This window comes from Pantherophis guttatus, chromosome 7, assembly GCF_059756535.1.
Source record: "Pantherophis guttatus breed Tessera chromosome 7, ASM5975653v1, whole genome shotgun sequence".
NCBI lineage: Eukaryota > Metazoa > Chordata > Lepidosauria > Squamata > Colubridae > Pantherophis > Pantherophis guttatus.
The window spans coordinates 18,938,946-18,958,444 of record NC_142069.1 but is presented as its reverse complement, the minus strand read 5'-3'; the positions used below and the strand labels follow the sequence as shown (position 1 = coordinate 18,958,444).

General features: G+C 40.1%; 1 protein-coding gene across 12 annotated transcripts in view; it reads right to left on the bottom strand.

Moving 5' to 3' along the window:
* Positions 1-19,403, bottom strand: part of BICD1 (BICD cargo adaptor 1) — a 128,383-nt gene extending 108,980 nt beyond the window's left edge. For 6 of the 12 annotated variants that reach the window (XM_034402859.3, XM_034402862.3, XM_034402861.3 and 3 more), the window contains exon 1: positions 18,285-19,403. In XM_034402859.3, coding sequence (XP_034258750.1) covers positions 18,285-18,497 — 213 coding nt within the window. In that variant the 5' untranslated portion in view covers positions 18,498-19,403. The remainder of the gene's footprint in view (positions 1-18,284) is intronic. The other 6 variants (XM_034402865.3, XM_034402866.3, XM_034402868.3 and 3 more) reach the window with 3 other exon arrangements.
* Positions 19,404-19,499: the final 96 nt, after the last annotated feature.

The window sequence follows — 19,499 nt, the reverse complement described above, 5'->3', positions numbered from 1 at the left end:
CACTGCACACCAGAACAACTAGACACCAGAACATTTTTTCCCGAACGCCATCACTCTGCTAAACAAATAATTCCCTCAACACTGTCAAACTATTTACTAAGTCTGCACTACTATAAATCTTCTCTTCCTTACTAGTATCTATCTCTTCCCAGTTATTACTATAACCATGTGCTTTTATCTTTCAATTTATATTGTTTTTACTTGTTTCCTAGTACAATTAGATAGCTTATTAGTAATCTTGACTATCACTAAGTATTGTATCTTTTTATTCTCAATGAATGCATTTTATTCTCCCTATGTACACTGAGAGCATATACACCAAAGACAAATTCCTTGTGTGTCCAATCACACTTGGCCAATAAAGAATTCTATTCTATTCTATTCTATTCTATTCTATTCTATTCTATTCTATTCTATTCTATTTTATTCTATTCTATTCTGTTGTAGAGATGTTTTGTGGAGATGAGGAATTAAGAAAACATCCCAATTAGGGCAGACAGAATCAGTTTAATTATTTATTGCAATAAAGGATCAGATAGGTATTGATACCTCAAGATCTGAACCAAGTTATGATCCTGAGACTCCAGTTTTATACATTTTCAAACAAAGGATTCTTTGAAGTCAGCAGTTCATATGGTCCTATACATTTATCAATTTTAGTTGACATTACAGAGTTTCTTTGCAAAACAGTCATAATTCTTTTTGTAGATTACTGAAGCATATCTTTTATCTTTTGTTGAAACAACAAAGTGGACATCTCTGTCACTTTAACCTCAAGGTGTAAATCACGTAGACTGTTCTTATCTGTGACAACTGAGAGGCCTTGAAGTAAGCATCCTGGCAAAGAATGTCCTTGCCTGTGTTCTGAATATAATTGCAAGCAATTTCTCTCTTACAATAATAAGAACAAAGAGGGCCCTTCAGTGACTATCTAACTGGATCCGTGTTTTTATTTATTTTATTTTATTTTATTTGTTACCTGTCCCACCATAATTCTATTCTATTCTATTCTATTCTATTCTATTCTATTCTATTCTATTCTATTCTATTCTATTCTATTCTATTCTATTCTATAAACAATCACGTTTATCAGTGATGGAATAGGGAGGGGGATATAAAATTAGATAGTGAAGGTCAATGTGGGACCATACATCACATTCCTTTGTTTTCAGAAATGTTACGCATGGTCCCGCTGACCTTCACGGGTTGCTGGGATGAAAGCGGATAATTCAGTGGCCAAATTCCTTTCCCAGAGCACCTTATCAGTACAAATTATACCAAGTGAGAAGTTTAATTAGTGGAAGTTGAAACCCGAAGGACAGTAGAAATCTCCCCCGCAGAACAGAATGAGACAAGAGTTAACTGTGCCAGCAACAGAATAAACAAGACACTCCCAACCAGTCAGATCATATTTCCTTAGCAACCATTTGCCCGTCTTCTGATTAATAGTATCTACCTTTAGCTGACGAAACTGCAGTTGTCAATAATGTGATTTCTTACTGTAAACCTTTTAAAACCCTTGCCTTAAAACAAATCGGATGCTTGATTTGGAAAGGAATATCCTTTATTCTTCAGAATAAAGTTTTTAAAGAGATTTCCGGTCTCGCGTGCTTAATTGGCTTTGCATGCCAGTGCAAAGGACCCAGCGTGCCATGGGAGAACATCAGTGAGAAAGACCTTGAGAAGTTCCTGTTTTCCCATTATTGACATTAATGAGTTATATTATTTCAAGACTGGCCGTGTTTTGAATACTGAAGACTGGCTATCAGCAGATTGCTGGGGGCTGACACAGTAATAACTCACCATGCAATTAAAAGTTTTCCTGGCTAACAATAGACATCCTCAGTCCTGCCCCAACTAGTGATATAAAGACCCAGTAATCTGGTTTCTATCTAGTTTTTATATATGCCAATGAGAAAGGTAAATATTTTGAATGAGGTCATTCACTCACTACTGTATTACTCATTATTGGTCATGGAATATCTTGAAGCCTCCCAAAGGTCTATTAAAAAAAAAAATCATGCTTGAGCAATGTATAATTCTTTTTACTTAGTATATTTACCAACCTCTTTACATGGTCATTTTCTGGAGAAATAAGCTATAGCTTCATTTAAGTTCAAGATAATCTTTCAGATGCTTCTCTAAAAAGACCACTTGTATACCAGAATTGAACCCCATTTATATTGACTATAAATTGGGCAGATAATGAGGCACACATCAAATCCTCTTCAAAACTGAAAGTGCCTCTTACATGTACTCTAAAAAAAAAAAAAATGAAAACACAGAAGCCTTGGCCTAGGCAACTGTTTCCATGGAGAAGAGAGATTAAGCCCATCTGAGCTAACGTGAATGGAGAGGACAAACACCAACCCGCGGAGAATTACCTCATGCGATATAATTAGCATGTTAATTAAGAAATACTGGTTGCTGATTTAGGCAGAGGTTTGTCCTCTGAGCTTGCTGCTTGGCTCCCAGACGTTTCATTACCAAACTAGGTATCAACTTCAGCGGAGAAGGGGGGGTTGTTCTGTTTTGGAGGGGGTGTGAAGTGTCTTGTTCATTTATATAGGACCTGGGTGGGTGGTTGGCCTTGCGACTGGTTGAATCACAGGACTGATTGAATCACTAGACTGACTGAAACACAAGGCTGGTTGATTCACAAGGCTGGTTCTGGTCTTATGACTTGTGACTGCTTGCTGTGAGGTGCGAAATTCAGCTGGTGAAGGGGGTGGTTGGTTCTGTCATCGACTGGTGATTCGGATGGTCCGCTTCCTTATTGGTTCATACACTGGTTCTACGTCAATACGTTTGTTGATGGACCCCTTGGTAGATCCAGTCACAAGATCAACCGATTACCCAGGACCAGGGGTGGGCTGCTGGAGGTTCACAGGGGTTGGGGAGAACCTGTGGCTAAGATTCTGTGCAGTTCGGAGAACTCCCAAATCCCACTCCTGGCTGGCTCCTCCCACCCCACCCCACCCCTCCCAGGAGTCCCCACGTGGCCCATTTTGGATGCAGGTAAGTGCAGGTCGTGCACGGAGGCTCGGGGAGGGCAAAAAAAACGAGCCTACCAGAAGTTCGGGAAGACCGGAAACGGGCCTGTTTCTGGCCTCCAGAAGACCTCCGGAGCCTGGGGAAGCTGTTTTTGCCCTCCCGGAGGCTCCTGGAAAGCCTCCAGAGCCCAGGGAGGGCAAAAATGCTCCCCTCCCACTGTGCTGCAGGAGGCCGACTTAGGCCACGCACCGTGGCCACGCCCACCCAGCAACCGGGCAGAGAACCCCTTGCTAAAATTTTTGAAGCCCATCCCTGCCCAGGACCTATATAAATGAGCAAGACTCTTCACCTCCCCCACACAAAAAAAACCACGGCTGAAGATGTTACCGAGTTTGGTAATGAAACATCCGGGAGCCAAGCAGCAAACTCGGAGGACAAACCTGAGCTACAAATATTCTCCACAATTTCTATACAGGTTGCTGATTTCTTCCTACCCAACTCATGTTCCAGAGAGTGGAGGTCAAAGATTGATCAATTTCACTGTGATACTATCTGAAAAAGTATCGACAGGAGGGGCGTCAGATGGATCAGATAATTAGACCCATAAATTGAGTAGGAAATTGTGGTTTTCCACAATTTCTGGAGCAGCAGAACCCGGAAGAGAGCAGCTAGCCGGTGCGTATGTGCACCGGCCAGCTGCTCTCTTCCTGGTTACTGCACACGATGGAACCCAGAAGAGCAGCTGGCGATGGCACATGTTCCCACAGACAGGGCTCTGTGTGCCACCTCTGGCACACATGCCATAGGTTCGCCATCACAGTCCTAGGAGTTTGTCTGAGCTAAGTTTGATGTTTCTGAGGGTGATGCAATGTCCTTAGGAGATTGTGCAGTGTAGTGAGCTCTGTGTCTTAGTGGGTTAATCCTAATATGTCCTGGAGGGTGATGTCTTAAACCCTTCACCCTGGAGCTGAAGGTCTTTTTGTTTTGTAGATAAACTGGCCCAGTCTTTCTTAATGGGCACAAAATATCTGCTGGGGGCAGGGAGCTGGGGCTCTGAGTTTCTGTCTCCCTTAAGATTTTTTATTTCTCTTTTAAGGGAAATATTTTATCCTGCCTTTTTTTAAATACCCCTTAAAATATTTCATTCTTCTAGAAAGGGTGTCTTCTCACATTATATTGTAGATTTGTATGTTATTGCCTGTAGAGTCAGATGACTAAGCTAAAAAAAGACATACAGTAATAAATAAATAAATACTGTCTGGAAGTCCAGGTTTACTTCAGACCTTCATAAAGACAGAGGACTCCATACTAATTTACATAACTATCTCTATTACTTTAAGAGATGCTAATACCAATGTGCGCTAAGATCAGAAATAGATTGTTTCCCTGCTCTATGAAGCCACCAGAATTTTAATCATTTTTGCACGTATGTATGCGTAGGCAATGAAAGATTTGTAGTCAGAATCAACTACAGAAGAATTTCAGACAAATACCAAAGCAAAAATGAGGACATCAAAATAGAAATGTAGACACAGAGGAGGAAGACAGTGTGATGGATTCCAGAAGAGACAATAATTCATTCTAAAATCCCCCACATTCTTCAAGACTTAGATTTCCATTTAAAAGGCCATTAAATACTGCAGATCTTTCTTCTTACAAATCACTTAGCCCTCTGGATGTTCCTGAAGTAGATTCCCCTTCATCCACTGTTATTTTTCATGTTAGGAGCTGCAGATGCTTCAATAAGTCAATATGACCCCACATTTTGTACTCACAAAAACTCTAAAATATTCAGCTTTGCCATTTGTTGTTTTACATTTTCTGATAAAAGGAGCATTTAAATATATTTAGTCTTATATTATAATGCTATTTTTTTCATTCAGAATACCCTAAAAACTATAGTGACCTTGAGCCAATCACTCTCTCTCAGTTCAACCCACCTCACAGGGTTGTTGTAGTAAAGAAAATAGGGGAAGAAGGAGTACAGCAGGGGTGAAATTCAGCAGGTTCTGGAGAACTGGTAGCGGAAATTTTGAGTAGTTCGGAGAACCAGCAAATGCCACTTCTGGCTGGCCCCAGAGTGGGGTGGGAATGGAGATTTTGCAATATCTTTCCCCCAGGAGTGGGGGGAATGGAGATTTTGCAGTATCCTTCCCCTGGAGTGGGGTGGAATGGGGATTTTGCAGTATCCTTCCCCTGGAGTGGGGAGGGAATGGGGATTTTGCAGTATCCTTCTCCCAGAAGTGGGGAGGGAATGGGGATTTTGCAGTATCCTTCCCCTGGAGTGGGGTGGGAATGGAATTTTGCAGTATCCTTCTCCTGCCACGCCCACCAAGCCACATCACGCCCACCAAGCCACGCCCACAGAACCGATAGTAAAAAAAATTGAATTCCACTACTAGAGTAATCCTCAACATACAACAGTTCACTTAGTGACTGTTCAAAATTACAAAAACGTGACTTATGACAGTTTTTCACAGTTACAACCTCTGCAGAATCCTCATGATCATGTGATCAAAATTCAGAGGCTTGCAACTGATTCATACTTATGACTGTTGCACGGTCCTGGGGTCATGTGATCACCTTTTGAGAATGGGGAAGCCAGATTCACTTAACAACCAAGTTACTAACTTATCAACTACAGGGATTCACTTAACAACTGAATTGTTGTTTACAATCTAAGAAAGGTTGTAAAATGGGGCAAAAATCACTTAACAAATGTCTCACTTAACATCAGAAATTTTGGGCTCAATTGTGGTTATAAATCGAGGACTACCTGTATTATCTCCATTTGCCACGTTGAGTTAATTATAAAATAATCAAGGCAGGATAAAAATAAATTAAATAAACATAAATAAATAGTCAATGAACTATGAAAACTGCTAAGAAGAGCATAAGTACCTGTGGGCATGTATTAACAGCCATTTTCTCATTGATTTCCACTTTAGCAATTTTTTAAATTTTTTTATTTATTTATTTATTTTTCTTTAGAATGCATTTTCTTTATTAGCTTATAATATAAAATACAAAAATACAAAAGCAAGTAGTAAGAAACAAAAGGGAAAGAAAGGAGAAGAGAAGAGAAGAGAGAAGTGTGGAAGAGAGGGAGAAAAGAAAAAAAAAGGCATTGACTCCCAACTCTCTCTATTGCAGTAGAATAAGACATTAACATCGAACCTCAAGTTTTTACTTTTCCATAATAGTACAATCTAGCCATGTCTATAACAACAAATCAGTCTAATTAGTAAAACCCAAAATCAAAGTTTCATTTTTTTCCCGCCTCAAGCAGAAAGTCCAGAAGTGGTTTCCAAGTAGAAACAAAAGTACTTTTTTTGATCAAAACAGTCAATTTAGCCATCTCTGCTAAATCCATCAATTTTTGCAGCCATGCATCTATGGTGGGAACATTTTAGCAATTTTTTTGAATGTAATCTATGTATTCTTATGCTTTGTTTTTAATACCGTGTTTCTCCAAAAATAAGACCCTGTCTTATATTTTTTTGAACTCTGAAATAAGCGCTTGGCCTTATTGCCATGCACTCAAAAGCCCAATTAGGCTTATTATCAGGGGATGTCTTATTTTGGAGGAAACAGGATATTAACCCAATTTTTTTAAAAAAAAACCCACAGTAAATGCAAATTATTATGTTTTACTGTCATTCATTATTTTAAAAAAGCAAAAAGCTCTCTAAATAAACCTCCCAGGTCATAGATTTTTAAGACTCACTACTGATTTACTGATCTTTAATCATATAATTTTCGCACACTGAGCCAGATCATAGTTCCTGAAACATGATGACCTCAATATGAGATGTCTCTCGTATCAAATAAGTATCATAAAGAAATGCCAGTTGCCAAAACAGAATTTTTGATCAAGTTTTTGTAACTGTGATTCATGAGTCAGATGAAAATAGATCCTAATTACTAGGAAAAGTTCATTGAAACCCTCAAATGGTAGAAATTAAAGTAGACATTAGCAATGTAATTAAGAACTGCATCTCATTTCTTCAAGGGTCAAATGCTTTCAAAAAAACAAAATATGAACAATAAAAGCAATGAATGAGAATACAAGACCAACAATGATAATATATTACCATACTATGTAATACATAGTCAAAATATTCCCAAAATGTCAAAATATTCCCAAATGCAAAGCAGGTTATTACATAACCAAGCCGATTTTTTGTGTTGGTTGTTAAGTCTATCACCATTAAGTCTATCACTTAATAGTCATTAAGTGAATTCGCAGTCATTAAGCAAACCCATTATTTGCTATGGAGCATAACCACTGGTTTTCAGCAAAAATGCCGTAAATCACAGTTATGCAACTGTGGGTCTCTACATATGGCCATATGTTGCTACATATAGTAACACATGAAATCTAGTACTCCGTTCTATCCTGGTACTAACTATACAAGACAATGAGACAACTAAGCATGTCTATCATCCTATCCTGTGTTTTTCTGGACAGTCCAAGTGTACTTGAAGTTGATAGGTTTAGTCTAATAAAACAACAGAATGAAATAAACTTTTAATTTCTCATGTCCTCCCAGCCACTTTTGATGGGGCATCACTGAGAGCACCAGTTTGGTCTAGTGGTTAAGGCACCAGGCTAGAAAGCAAGAGACCATGAATTCAAGTCAGTGGTGGGTTTCAAAAAATTGTAATACCGGTTCTTTGGGTGGCTTGGTGGGCGTGGCATGGTTTGGTGGGTGTGACTTGGTGGGCGTGGCAGGGGAAGGATACTGTAAAATCTCCATTCCCTCCCCGATCCAGGGGAAGGTTACTGCAAAATCCCCATTTCCTCCCTTATCAGCTGGGACTTGGGAGGCAGAGAATAGATGGTGGTGGGGTCAGTCAGAATTTTTACTACCGGTTCTCCAAACTACTCAAAATTTCCACTACCGGTTCTCCAGAACTGGTCAGAACCTGCTGAAACCCACCTCTGGTTCAAGTCCCATCTTAGCCATGAAAGCCAGTTGGATGACCTTAGGCCATACCCACCAGACAAGGTTGTTGTTGTGGGGAAAATAAGAGGAGGAAGGTGTGTTAGATATATTAGTCGCCTTAGGTTATTTGTAAAAATAATAAAAGCAGGATATAAATAACCAAATAACCAAATAAAATAAATCACTGGTATAGAATGGAGTATTTTCCTGCTCATTGAGACATGACTCCTTATTGATGTTTACAAACAAATGGATCGTTTTAGCATAACTCTTTTATTAAGCTACGACTAGTTATGAAACTAATTATCAATGAATATATTCATAATAGCTGTTTGGTACTCAAAACATAGATATTTTACTAGGTTTGGTGAAGTTTTTTCATATTTCTTTCTTTCACGTTTATTTTTTTCATGTACCATCCCAACATGAATGGGAAACTGGAAAAGTTCATATCACTGAAAAAAAGGAGGATTGATTGAAGAATAGAAGCCTAAACATCATATGAGAAGAATGTAGAGAGTTGTAGTCAATCAATCTCTCAAAAAAAGAGATTGCTAGAAAGGATATAGAAGACAACAAAAGTTATAGAAAAATGATTCAATTTAATAGAAATAAAGCAAAGGACAGAAAAATATTTATCATAATACCATGGCACCAGAGGTAGAATTCAGCGGGTTCTAACCAGTTCTGGAGAACCGGTAGCGGAAATTTTGAGTAGATTGGAGAACTGGTAAATACCACCTCTGACTGGCCCCGCCCCCATCTATTCTCTGCTTCCCAAGTCCCAGCTGATTGGGAAGAAATGGGGATTTTGCAGTAACCTTCCTCTGGAGTGGGGAGGGAATGGAGATTACAGTATCCTTCCCCTGCCAAGCCCACCAAGCCATGCCACACCCACCAAGCCACACCCACAGAATTCAAAAAATTTGAAACCCACCATTGCATGGCATAGGATAAACTCTGAAACGGAATGATAAAATAATTAGGATAAAGTAAAAAAGAAGTTATGCCTACTCAACCAAATGTATTGATGGCCTGTAATCTGAAGATCTTTAAAGGATTATTAGACAAATTTAGATAAGATATATATTGTTGTTAGGCCAGGAGCTTCTAAAAGATAATGGCTAAAGAAGATAACAGTCAGGGGAAAATCCAAATTTATTAGCAACAAAGCTGCAATCAGTAGAAATTGAACAGACAACATGCCACAAAGCATTTCACTTTAGGATCCAGAGGTTTATTAGAATTTAGACTAGGTTTCTGTACTATATATAGCCTATAGGTTGATATTCAGTGAGTTAAATCTGACTCTTTTTTCAAAGACCTGTTTTGCTGGTCAATGAACAAAATAAATTGACTAATTGGCCAATTGAGGCTGTGTCCTTGGTAATCTATTTGTGAAGAGTTCTTTTATATTGTTAATTGAGGTAAGCCTAATACTCTGAATCCAGTGTGAGCATCCTCTCTATCAGTCAGCTGTTTTATAAAGAAGCTGCAACTTTAAGGAAAATCTGCTATGCAAAATGTTAAGCATTCTTGCTTCAAGATCCAAATACTGCAGAGCTGGAATTGCTGGTAGTCACCCACCCAAAAATTAGCCACATATGATCCGACTTAGCTTTTTTTTTTTTTAATGAACAAAGATCAAGTATGCTGCCATTTGCTGCAGATGCTATAATAAGCTAAAAGCATTAAAGCATTTATTCAGAGAAACCTCCTTAAATTTGACTAGATTTATATGTACATGTAATCTTTGCACAAAACCACCTCCATAAGGTAATCTAAATCCTTTTTAAAATGTTCAGGATTTTTAAAAACTCACTTTCCTTTTATGTAATTCAGTTTTGAAAACATCACACAGAGGCAGCGCACAATAAAGTATTTTCCTGCCTGAAATTGCAGGAATTTGGCAGAATTACTGCAGTTTTGCTCCCAATCATAAATCTTACACAATTTTGAAGATTTTGCCCCTGAAAAATTAGAAACTGCATCCTTTCATTTAAAACAGAACATTCCTTAGGCTTCAAGGGAAAAGGCTGAATACATCAGTTGCCTCATTATACAGAAACCCAAAGCTGTGTAGTAAATGGCATTCCACAGTCTAAATATATTGCCTCCCAAGTCAACAATTTTAGTTCAGAGAACTGCTGACACATATCTAGCTTTATTTAGATATTTTTCTGTAGGGCTGTGCAGTAATCCAGATTTGAAGGACAAAATGTGATTTGTGGGTATGCCCATAACATTTAGCAGGAACAGTTTAAAACAGCTAATCTATTCCTATGCAGCTGTCTTCTGCAGTTCCTGTAAAATCCTGGGGAAACACATATTTAATTTCAGGTGTTCCAGGTAGGTGCTATGCATGTGGCCATCTGCACTGCATATTTTGCCCTCTGCATCCAGATTTCTTCTATGTAGTCCTCCTTTAGCGACTGCCTCATTTGATGACCTACACAGTTACGATGGTGATGAAAACGCAACTTTGTTATCAAGCCTTGCATTTATACTTTTGCAGGTCTGCAAAGCTAAGGAAAGCTGAAATAAGATTGCAAGCACAGTTGTGGTTTCATTTAGCAACTGCTTTGCTTAACAATGAAGTTGCTGGTCCCAATTGTGATCACTAAACTTGGTCTACCTGTATACTCCAGTCTCTGATGCAAGGAATAATAGAAACCAAAAATAGAAGAAAGGTCCCTGAAGCTGTATGATTTGAGAGGGAGGGGGGATATCATTTATAGACCAGTGGTGTTATTCAGCCAGTTCTAGTGAACTGGTAGCGACGGCTGTGGGAGGCTCTGCCCACCCGCCCGGACGTCATCACCAGGGGTGGGTTCTACTTACCTTTACTACCAGTTCGCATCGTGACAACGCACACTCTTATGCAGATGCGCAGAAGCTATGATGACGTCCGGGTCAGTGGCCGAAGCCTCCCGCTGGTTTTACTTCCGGTTCTTGTGAACCGGTCTGAACCGGGAGCAGCCCACCACTAGTCATCACATCCCATTTTTGATGCTCTGCACATGCACGCAGGTGGCACATGTGAGCGAAGTGTGCACACGTGCGTGCTCACATCTGCGGACTGGTAGCGAAGGTAAGTTAATACCACCCCTGTTATAGACTTAAGAAAAACACAACCATACCTCCTAGATAAATAGGCATAAGGAGGAAGTATCCATTCTTGAATAACAGATATTTTTGAAAAAATCCAAAGCAAAACTAAACATGTCAACCATATGACTAGAACCAAAGCTGAAGTTTTAAAAATATAAGTGGCAATTAAAAGAAGGACAAAACAGCATTAGGTTAAAAGGTGGAGTTAACTTTTCCTACAGCAAATTCTGGCAAATCCTGAAAATCCTATTTGCAAAAGGGGGGGAGAAAACCCCTACAGGCTGCATTTTAATATGCATACTAATTTAATCAATGCATATAACATCAGACCTAGTTTAGCCTCAATACATGCTACAGTATGTTCTAGTTACTTTCAGGACCTTCCAATCTGTAAAAGATTTTTTCCTGGAAATCTTCACTTAACATCATTAATTCAATGACCATTCAAAGTTACAACAGGATCAGACAAAGGGACTGTCCCCAAAGTTGGTGGGATTGCCATTGTAAGTGGGCATGGTTGTGTGATTTTTCTCTTTATGACCACATAGCTTAACAAAGAAGTCCCAGTTATCATCATTAAGCCATGGTGACCTGTGATGACTTTTTAAAGGGGAAGTATTACTATGCTGAAGGGACGCGGTGACTCAGTGGCTAAGACGCTGAGCTTGTCGATCGAAAGGTCAGCAGTTCAGCGGTTCAAATCCCTAGTGCCACGTAACAGGGTGAGCTCCCATTACTTGTCCCAGCTTCTGCCAACCTAGCAGTTCGAAAGCACGTAAAAATGCAAGTAGAAAAATAGGGTGGGAAGGTAACAGCGTTCCGTGCCCCTTCGGCATTTAGTCATGCCGGCCACATGACCACGGAGATGTGGTCTTCGGACAGTGCTGGCTCTTCGGCTTTGAAACAGAGATGATCACCGCTCCCTAGAGTCGGGAACAATTAGCACATATGTGAGAGGGGAACTTTACCTTAATTACTATGCTATCATTTTCATCCCAAATTATTTGGATGCGTTTATATTTTCATGTATTTTTAATTGGTGTTGTCTTAAATTGACCTAACTACTGGAATTAGATGTTGCATAGTATTTTTCCTACAGCCATAAACTTGTTCTGTACTGGCAACCAGTCGTGTTGCTTCAAAATTATCCCGTAGTCTGAGTATGGAGACCCATACACGAGGACAGTATTACAAGTTGTGCGTAGTACATCAATAGGGGAGACCTCTCCGGACACTGAAATGCCAGAGGTCAAAACATATTGGAAATGGTTAACATGCTGAGCAGAGTGTTATAAACTTTATTACATTATGATTTGAGGCACATCCCGCAAAGTGTCCTGAACAATGAATAATGTGTCTGTATGTTTGTATGTTTTTGCTTGTGTTGGGGGGGAGGGGGGAGGGAGGGAAGGAAAGAGAGAGATCCATATTCATTAGCTTGCTAATATACAGTATATGTTACCATATATAGCTTGGCAGTTTTCCATTTAGAACATACGCACATTCGAGTAACTTGGGTGTTCCTTATCACAATATGAAGCTTCTGCATACTCCCTGCTTAAACATTTCTAACAGAAGTTGTGGTTTAGGGAGTAGGTATATATCCTTGAGGTTACTTGAAGTTAAACTTTCTATGCAGGCTAAGGTGGATGCTTTCTTCATTCAAAGCACAACTTTTATGAAGAATTTTGCTAAGTATAATCATTAAAAGTCTAAGAATGAATGAATGAATGAATCAATCAATCAATATGTGTGTGGTGTATATGTCTTTGTGTGTATCTATATGTGCGTGTGCATGTCTATATCAGTGGTGAAATTCAAATTTTTTTGCTCCTGGCTCTGTGGGCATGGCATGGTGTGGCTTGGTGGGCGTGGCTTGGTGGGCGTGGCAGGGGAAGGATACTGCAAAATCTCCAGTTTCACCCCACTCCAGGGGTGAAGGATATTGCAAAATCTCCATTCCCACCCCACTCTGGGGCCAGCCAGAGGTGGCATTTGCAGGTTCTCCGAACTACTCAAAATTTCTGTTACCGGTTCTCTGAACTACTCAAAATTTCCACTACCTGTCAGAACCTGCTGGATTTCATCCCTATATACATATGTATGTATATATACATCTGTATATGTATGTATGATATAAGAGTAAAATTCTATCATAACAACATTGATATAACACGAGTGTGTTGACACTGCTGAGTTTCATGTTGATCAGAAAAAAAAGGAATGGCAACAAAATTGAGGACTTTGTTGTACCAAGGCTAAATGGCAACCACTAACTATAAGACCAACTCAACAACCGGAGTTCACTGTGTCGAGGCTCAATCAGCAAGCCACAGTGCACCCAATAAAATCAACCACTTTCTATCCCCGTACAAAATGACATAGATGCTGACACAGCACCAGCAGCCCTTTGCTCTGCTTTCCCCAGAAAGCTTAAAAAATGATGTTTGTAGATGTTTCTATACAAAATGAGGTCCTGCTGAATTCACTGGGGCTGAAGAATGCAGCCTCAAGGAAGTAACAGATCCAGGAAGGCCCCAGGATTCTCGTGATGGACTGTAAGTATACAAATAAATAGACACAAGAATGCAGCAGGTGAAGAGAAGATTATCCTAAAAAAAAGGTATCACCCAGAGCCTCATTGTTTGAGTTGGGCAGTCTTACAAAACATATGAATGAATAAATAAGTGAACAGCCTTATGGCAACAATACCAGAATTACTTCACGCCAATAAAAATAAGCTGTATCTTTTTTTTTTTCCTGGTTAATGTAGCTGCTTCTTAAATTACTTCTAGCTGCCTCTGCAGTGTGTACAAAGTGGCTGTGCAAACATACACATGCAAATATAGTCTCAGGAGATGGCTGGCTGGGGAATTCTGGGAGTTGATGAAGTCCACAATTCCTAAAATCGCCAAGATTGGACATCCTTGCTTTATATATTCAGAAGTACTTCACCCAATAGAAAACCTACAAGCGGTAGAAAACTAAAAAGCTGTACAAATTCTCCCTGCACTCTTTACAGGGTTTGTGTGTATTGTACATTGTATAGACGCAATGCTAAGACTGGATTATCGCAGGGTAAATCCAATTAGGAGATTACTTCCAAAACTGATAAGGTTTATCGAGCTATTAATTCAAACTCATTTTATTTGGTTGTATTTCAGACCAGTTAATTTTTAACACAATCAATTCAACTAAAAAAATAGCACATTGCTTTTTTTTTTAGTGTATATAAATAAGGCTATCAGTTAGTTAAAGAAATCTTACGGGCTTTAAGCAAATCACTTGAGTAAATGTAAATGTATCTGCATGGGATTTACCCAAAGACATGAAGAAAGCACTTTGTTTTAAGAGATGCTGTTGTGTTTAGAGAAAATGTTTTAGAAGAAATATGAGTGTCACTTTACAAAATAGGCTCAGTAACTTTTCTTTTGCACTTTGCACTGAACCAATTTATTTATTTATTATTTATTTATTGGTTTGATTTATATGCCGCCCTTCTCTGGAGACTCAGGGCGGCTTACAATGCGTTAAGCAATAGCCTTCATACTTTTGTATATACCTGCTTAGTAGGGCTTTCGGTCCCCCCTAAGCGGTGTTCTTTTTTTATACAAAGTCAGCTTATTGCCCCCACAATCCGGGTCCTCATTTTACCTACCTCGAAAGGATGGAAGGCTGAGTCTCTTGCATGTCTCTTTACTGTGGGCATGTTTTAAGCAAAACATTAGTTGGTCTATCCCAGGAGTTGGCAACCTTAAACACTCAAAGAGCCATTTGGACCCATTTCCCACAGAAAAGAAAACACCGGGAGCCACAAAACCTTTCCCATGCCTGACTATTTCCTGAGCGGCCACAGAACTAGCATATGTAGTTGAATTAAACATTCTGTTTTCTTCTGAAACTTTTCTTTTCTTGGATTTATCCATGGTTGGCCTACTGGGGGTCGAAAAGCTTATTAAATCGTGTGCCTGCGGGTATTACACATTGGCAGTTGTGATGTTTATTTTGAGTGACAGGGAGCCGCAGCAGAGGGGTGAAAGAGCCACATGTGGCTCCAGAGTTGCAGGTTGCTGACTCATGGTCTATCCTATTTATATACATTATTTTGCTATGATGGATTTTAATATCAGAATTTACAGGTAGTTCATGATTTACAATTCTTCAGTGAATTGTTCATTCAAAGTTACAGTGGCGTGGAAAAAAGTTACTTATGACCATTTTTCACACTTACAACCATTGCATCTTTCCCATGATCAAAATTCAGATGCTTGACAACTGACTCCATGATTGGAACTGTCATTGTTGGGCCTGCTCTCATCATTGCTTGACTTGCTGCTTGACTGGAACTGTTGATTGGAACTGTTACTGTCGTGTGTGAAGACGTGGATGGATATGCTACCATATCCATATGCTGGATTTGTTACTAGCGTGAATTGCTGTTTATTACCGACTGCTGTTTGTCTGGTAAGAAGATATCTGTAACTTCGGATTGATTTGAATGGCTAAAGACTTGGATTGACTAAAAGACTATGCAATTGTTTTTCACTACAAAGTAAAAGCTTTGTTAAACCAGTTTGTATGTATTGTATTCATTGCTCTCAGTACCGTTTCTTTGTGCACTTATTCTGCTGGTTGGTAACACAACAACATCCTTAACACTCCTATTTATGACGGTTGCAGTGTTCCGGTGGTCATGTGATCACCTTTTGCGACTTCTGACGAGCAAAGTCAATGGGGAAGCCAGATTCACTTAACAACTGTGCTGATAACTTAACAACTGCGGTGATTCACTTAACAACTGCGGCAAGAAAGGTCGTAAAATGAGGCAAAATTTACTTAACAACTGTCTCGCTTAGCAACATAAATTTTGGGGTTAATTGTGATCATACGTCGAGGACTATCTGTACTATTTTATGAAAATGCTGAGAATTATCTGTAAAATTATAAAATTACCACTGCCATTTCTAAAAAAGGAGCAATGAGATCTCTTTATGTAACGGCTTCCAAGCACCACCCTGATGCTTCTTCGTGAATGCAAATGAAGTATATATTGCTACAGCTAGAATATTTGGACATCAGCAGTGAACACATTGGATTTACCTCTCTTCCAAGCAATTGAGAAGTTTCTTTATTACTCACATACTCAGGTGGCTACTGGAAATGATCTTCCTTTATCTTCACTTCCTGGTTTATGAATACTGTATATGTCATCCTCCTCCATGCCAACCTGCCTAGTCATTCTCTTGCTCCTGATGAGCTACTCAGCAAGGCCTTGTTTTTCCCTGGAGCTATCATATGCCTAGTAGTAGGACTTATCTTCTTCATCCTTTTCTCATCCAGACTACACTCTGCCAAGCAAGTATGCAAAAAAAAAAAACCCTCCATCCTTTGATATCCTACTAATACATTTCACCATAGAAACTAACGTCGATGTCACTTTTATTTCATAAAGTCTCCTTCAAGTCTAACTCAACTCATGATGACTTCATGGACAATCCATGTATGTAGCTTTCCTGGCCACGGTGGGGAAGTCATTTCCACTGATCATGTGCAAAATGTTTTTCAGCTTCCAGCTTCACCTATGATCCTAGTATTTCCAGGCGGTCTCCAAATCAAGTACTGATCAAAGCCAATCCTGCTAAATGTTCAAGATCAGCCATATGGTTGATGCTGTCATTTAGCTGGCTTCATGGCATAGATGTATATTAGATCTTTTTTAAAGATTTTTTTTTAATCCCACTTTTATTATTTTTATAAAGAAGTAAAAAACCAGCGAACATGACTAATAGGCTTTATTCCTTCTATTTTCCCTACAACAGCCCTGTGGGTGAATTTCTGTTCCTATCAGCAATAGTTACTTTCTTCAACAAGTTCACTATCTTCAGTGGGAATTATGAGTTGTAGTCCAACATATCTGACACATACAGGAATTTCTACTAAACTTTAAAGCCAGGACCCAGAAGGTTTCAGGGAACAAGGTCAAATTTTCACTTGAGTCCACAACCCAAAGAATATTGCCAGTTTGGTATAGTGGTGAAGGTGCTGGCCGAGAAACCAGGAGACTGTGAGTTCTAGTCCTGCGTTAGCCATGAAGGCAGTTAGGTGACTTCAGGTCAACCGCTCTCTTTTAGCCCAATCCACCTCACAGGGTTGTTCTTGTGGGGAAAACAGATGGAGAAAGGAGTATTATATATGTTCACTGCCATGAGTTACTTATAAAGTAATAAAGGCAGGATTAAAAAAACATCAATTAAATAAATAAATATTCAGAGAAGAAACCAGCCATTTCAGTCACTACTTATGTTTTCTATGGGCACTTCTGTCAAAATTGAGCCCATATATTTCATTGTGCTATATTTATTCCCATACTCATACATACCAGAATTCACGTTAGGTTTCTACTATTTGTAAAATAGAATATATGAACACAAATAAATATGAATTTAGAATTCACCATTTGATTAATTTATCATAAATACTTATCAGCAATCTGCATTATGGGATTATTAATCTTTGCTTGTATCTTTTCAATAATATCCAAAACAAAAATACAGATTGCTCAGTGACATGCACAGATTACATACATATTAGATTTTTTTTTTTAAGGCAAACTTGATTGACCCAGATCAAATACATCTTCCTAGGCAGAAATGGCTGCCTATGGTGGATCCCATTGACAGGTAAATTATAAAAGGATGAAAACAAATGTAGAAAACAAACAAAGAATTGTCGGTTTTTTAAAAATGTAAAGATGTTCATGTTTCTTTTTAAATGTTTATTTTCCTGAATATAAACCAAGCAATATACATGTTTACCCTCAAATATCAAAAAACCAAAGTCGAGCCTACACATAATTAAGCAGTGCGTGTATTGCCATATTTTGATCAGTAATACGTTTAAAGTATCAGATTCCTAACAACTTTGTTGACCAGTGCTGGTCCTTGTATCTTGCATGAATCACTGCCATTTCAGTCTTAGCACACATTTACAGATCCAGATTCAGGAACTACATTTGGCCTACAAGACGCTTCTTTTTAGACGAAATGGTTCAGAACATACCACAAAGCATGGAGATCTGAAGGATATTTTCCTTCCCTTTCTTTTCTTTAAGCCACACATGACATGTACCAGGAATCAAGACAGAAAAAAAACAAGGAAAAAAAGATGGTACCATACTGAGATGGGGGAAAATGAAGGATGAGATCAGCCGGGTTTTCCAAGCCAACTCACCTCTCTCAGCTGCTCCAGCTCCTGTTTGAGGACATCATATTCCGTTTCCAGCTCATCGTACTGCTGTTTAAGGGTCAGCTTCTCTTCCAAGACCACCAGCCCATATTCAGCCGCCTGGATCTTTTCATGGGTGGTCTCGGTCAGCTCTTTGGTCAACCGCTCGATCTCCGATTTATAGTGATCCAGGGTCTCCAAGATCTTTTCTGCAGCCATAGCTTTGGAGGGTGGTGGCAGCAGGGAGGGGGAGGGGGAGGGGGAGGCGTGGGGGAAGGGAGGAAAAGGAGAAAAGAGATAGGGAATGAGAGGAAGAAAGAAGGATGGAGACAGATGGGAAGAAGAGGGAGGGAGGGATGAAGGCAGCCACAGGATGGATGGATGGATGGATGGATGGATGGATGGACAGCAATTCGCCCTGGGATGCTGTTGGGAAGCGGCCAGCTACCTCAGCTCAAGGCCAAGGGAGAGGATGGGATGCAAGATGAAGAAGAAGGTGTAAGGGGAAGGAGTCCGAGGCCCCCCAAGGCTGCTGCACCATTTGTCCTTCGGCCGCTCCACAGAGGGACAGCATAATTGCGCTGTGGAAGGAGGAGAAGGAGAAATCGGGAGGGCGCCTCTTTCGCCGCCCTCCCCCACCCCACCCCCGCGCTCAATTTTTGCTTATTCAGAGGCACCGGTCCGCCATGTCTCCAGGGCAGCTTCACCGCAGTCTCTCTCTCTCTCTCAGCCGTCCACCTGCTCTCGCTCTCCCTCCCTCCCTCTCTCCCTCTCTCCCTCTCCCGGCTGCTGCTGCTGTTGCTGCCGCCGCCGCTGCAGCGCCAAAGGGGGCGGGGGAGATGCTGGAAATGCAAGTCAATCAATAAAGCAGCAGCCCTGGCTATATATGGTGCAGCTTCAGCCTCCTAGTCCCCACGAAATCGAGTGGGAAGGAAGGAAGGAAGGAAGGAAGGAAGGAAGGAAGGAAGGAAGGAAGGAAGGAAGGAAGGAAGGAAAAGGGGAATAGAGGGAGGAAGGGGAGAAGGAAGAAAGGAAGGAAAGAAAAGGGGAATAGAGGGAGGAAGGGAGGAAAGGAAGGAAAGAAAGAAGGAAGGAAGGGGGAAGGGAGGGAAAGGGGAAGGGAGGAAGGAAAGAAGGAGGAGGGAGGGAGGGAGGGAGGAAGGAAGGAAGGGGGAAGGGAGGAAGGGGGAAGGGGGAAGGAAGGAAAAGGGGAAGGGAGGG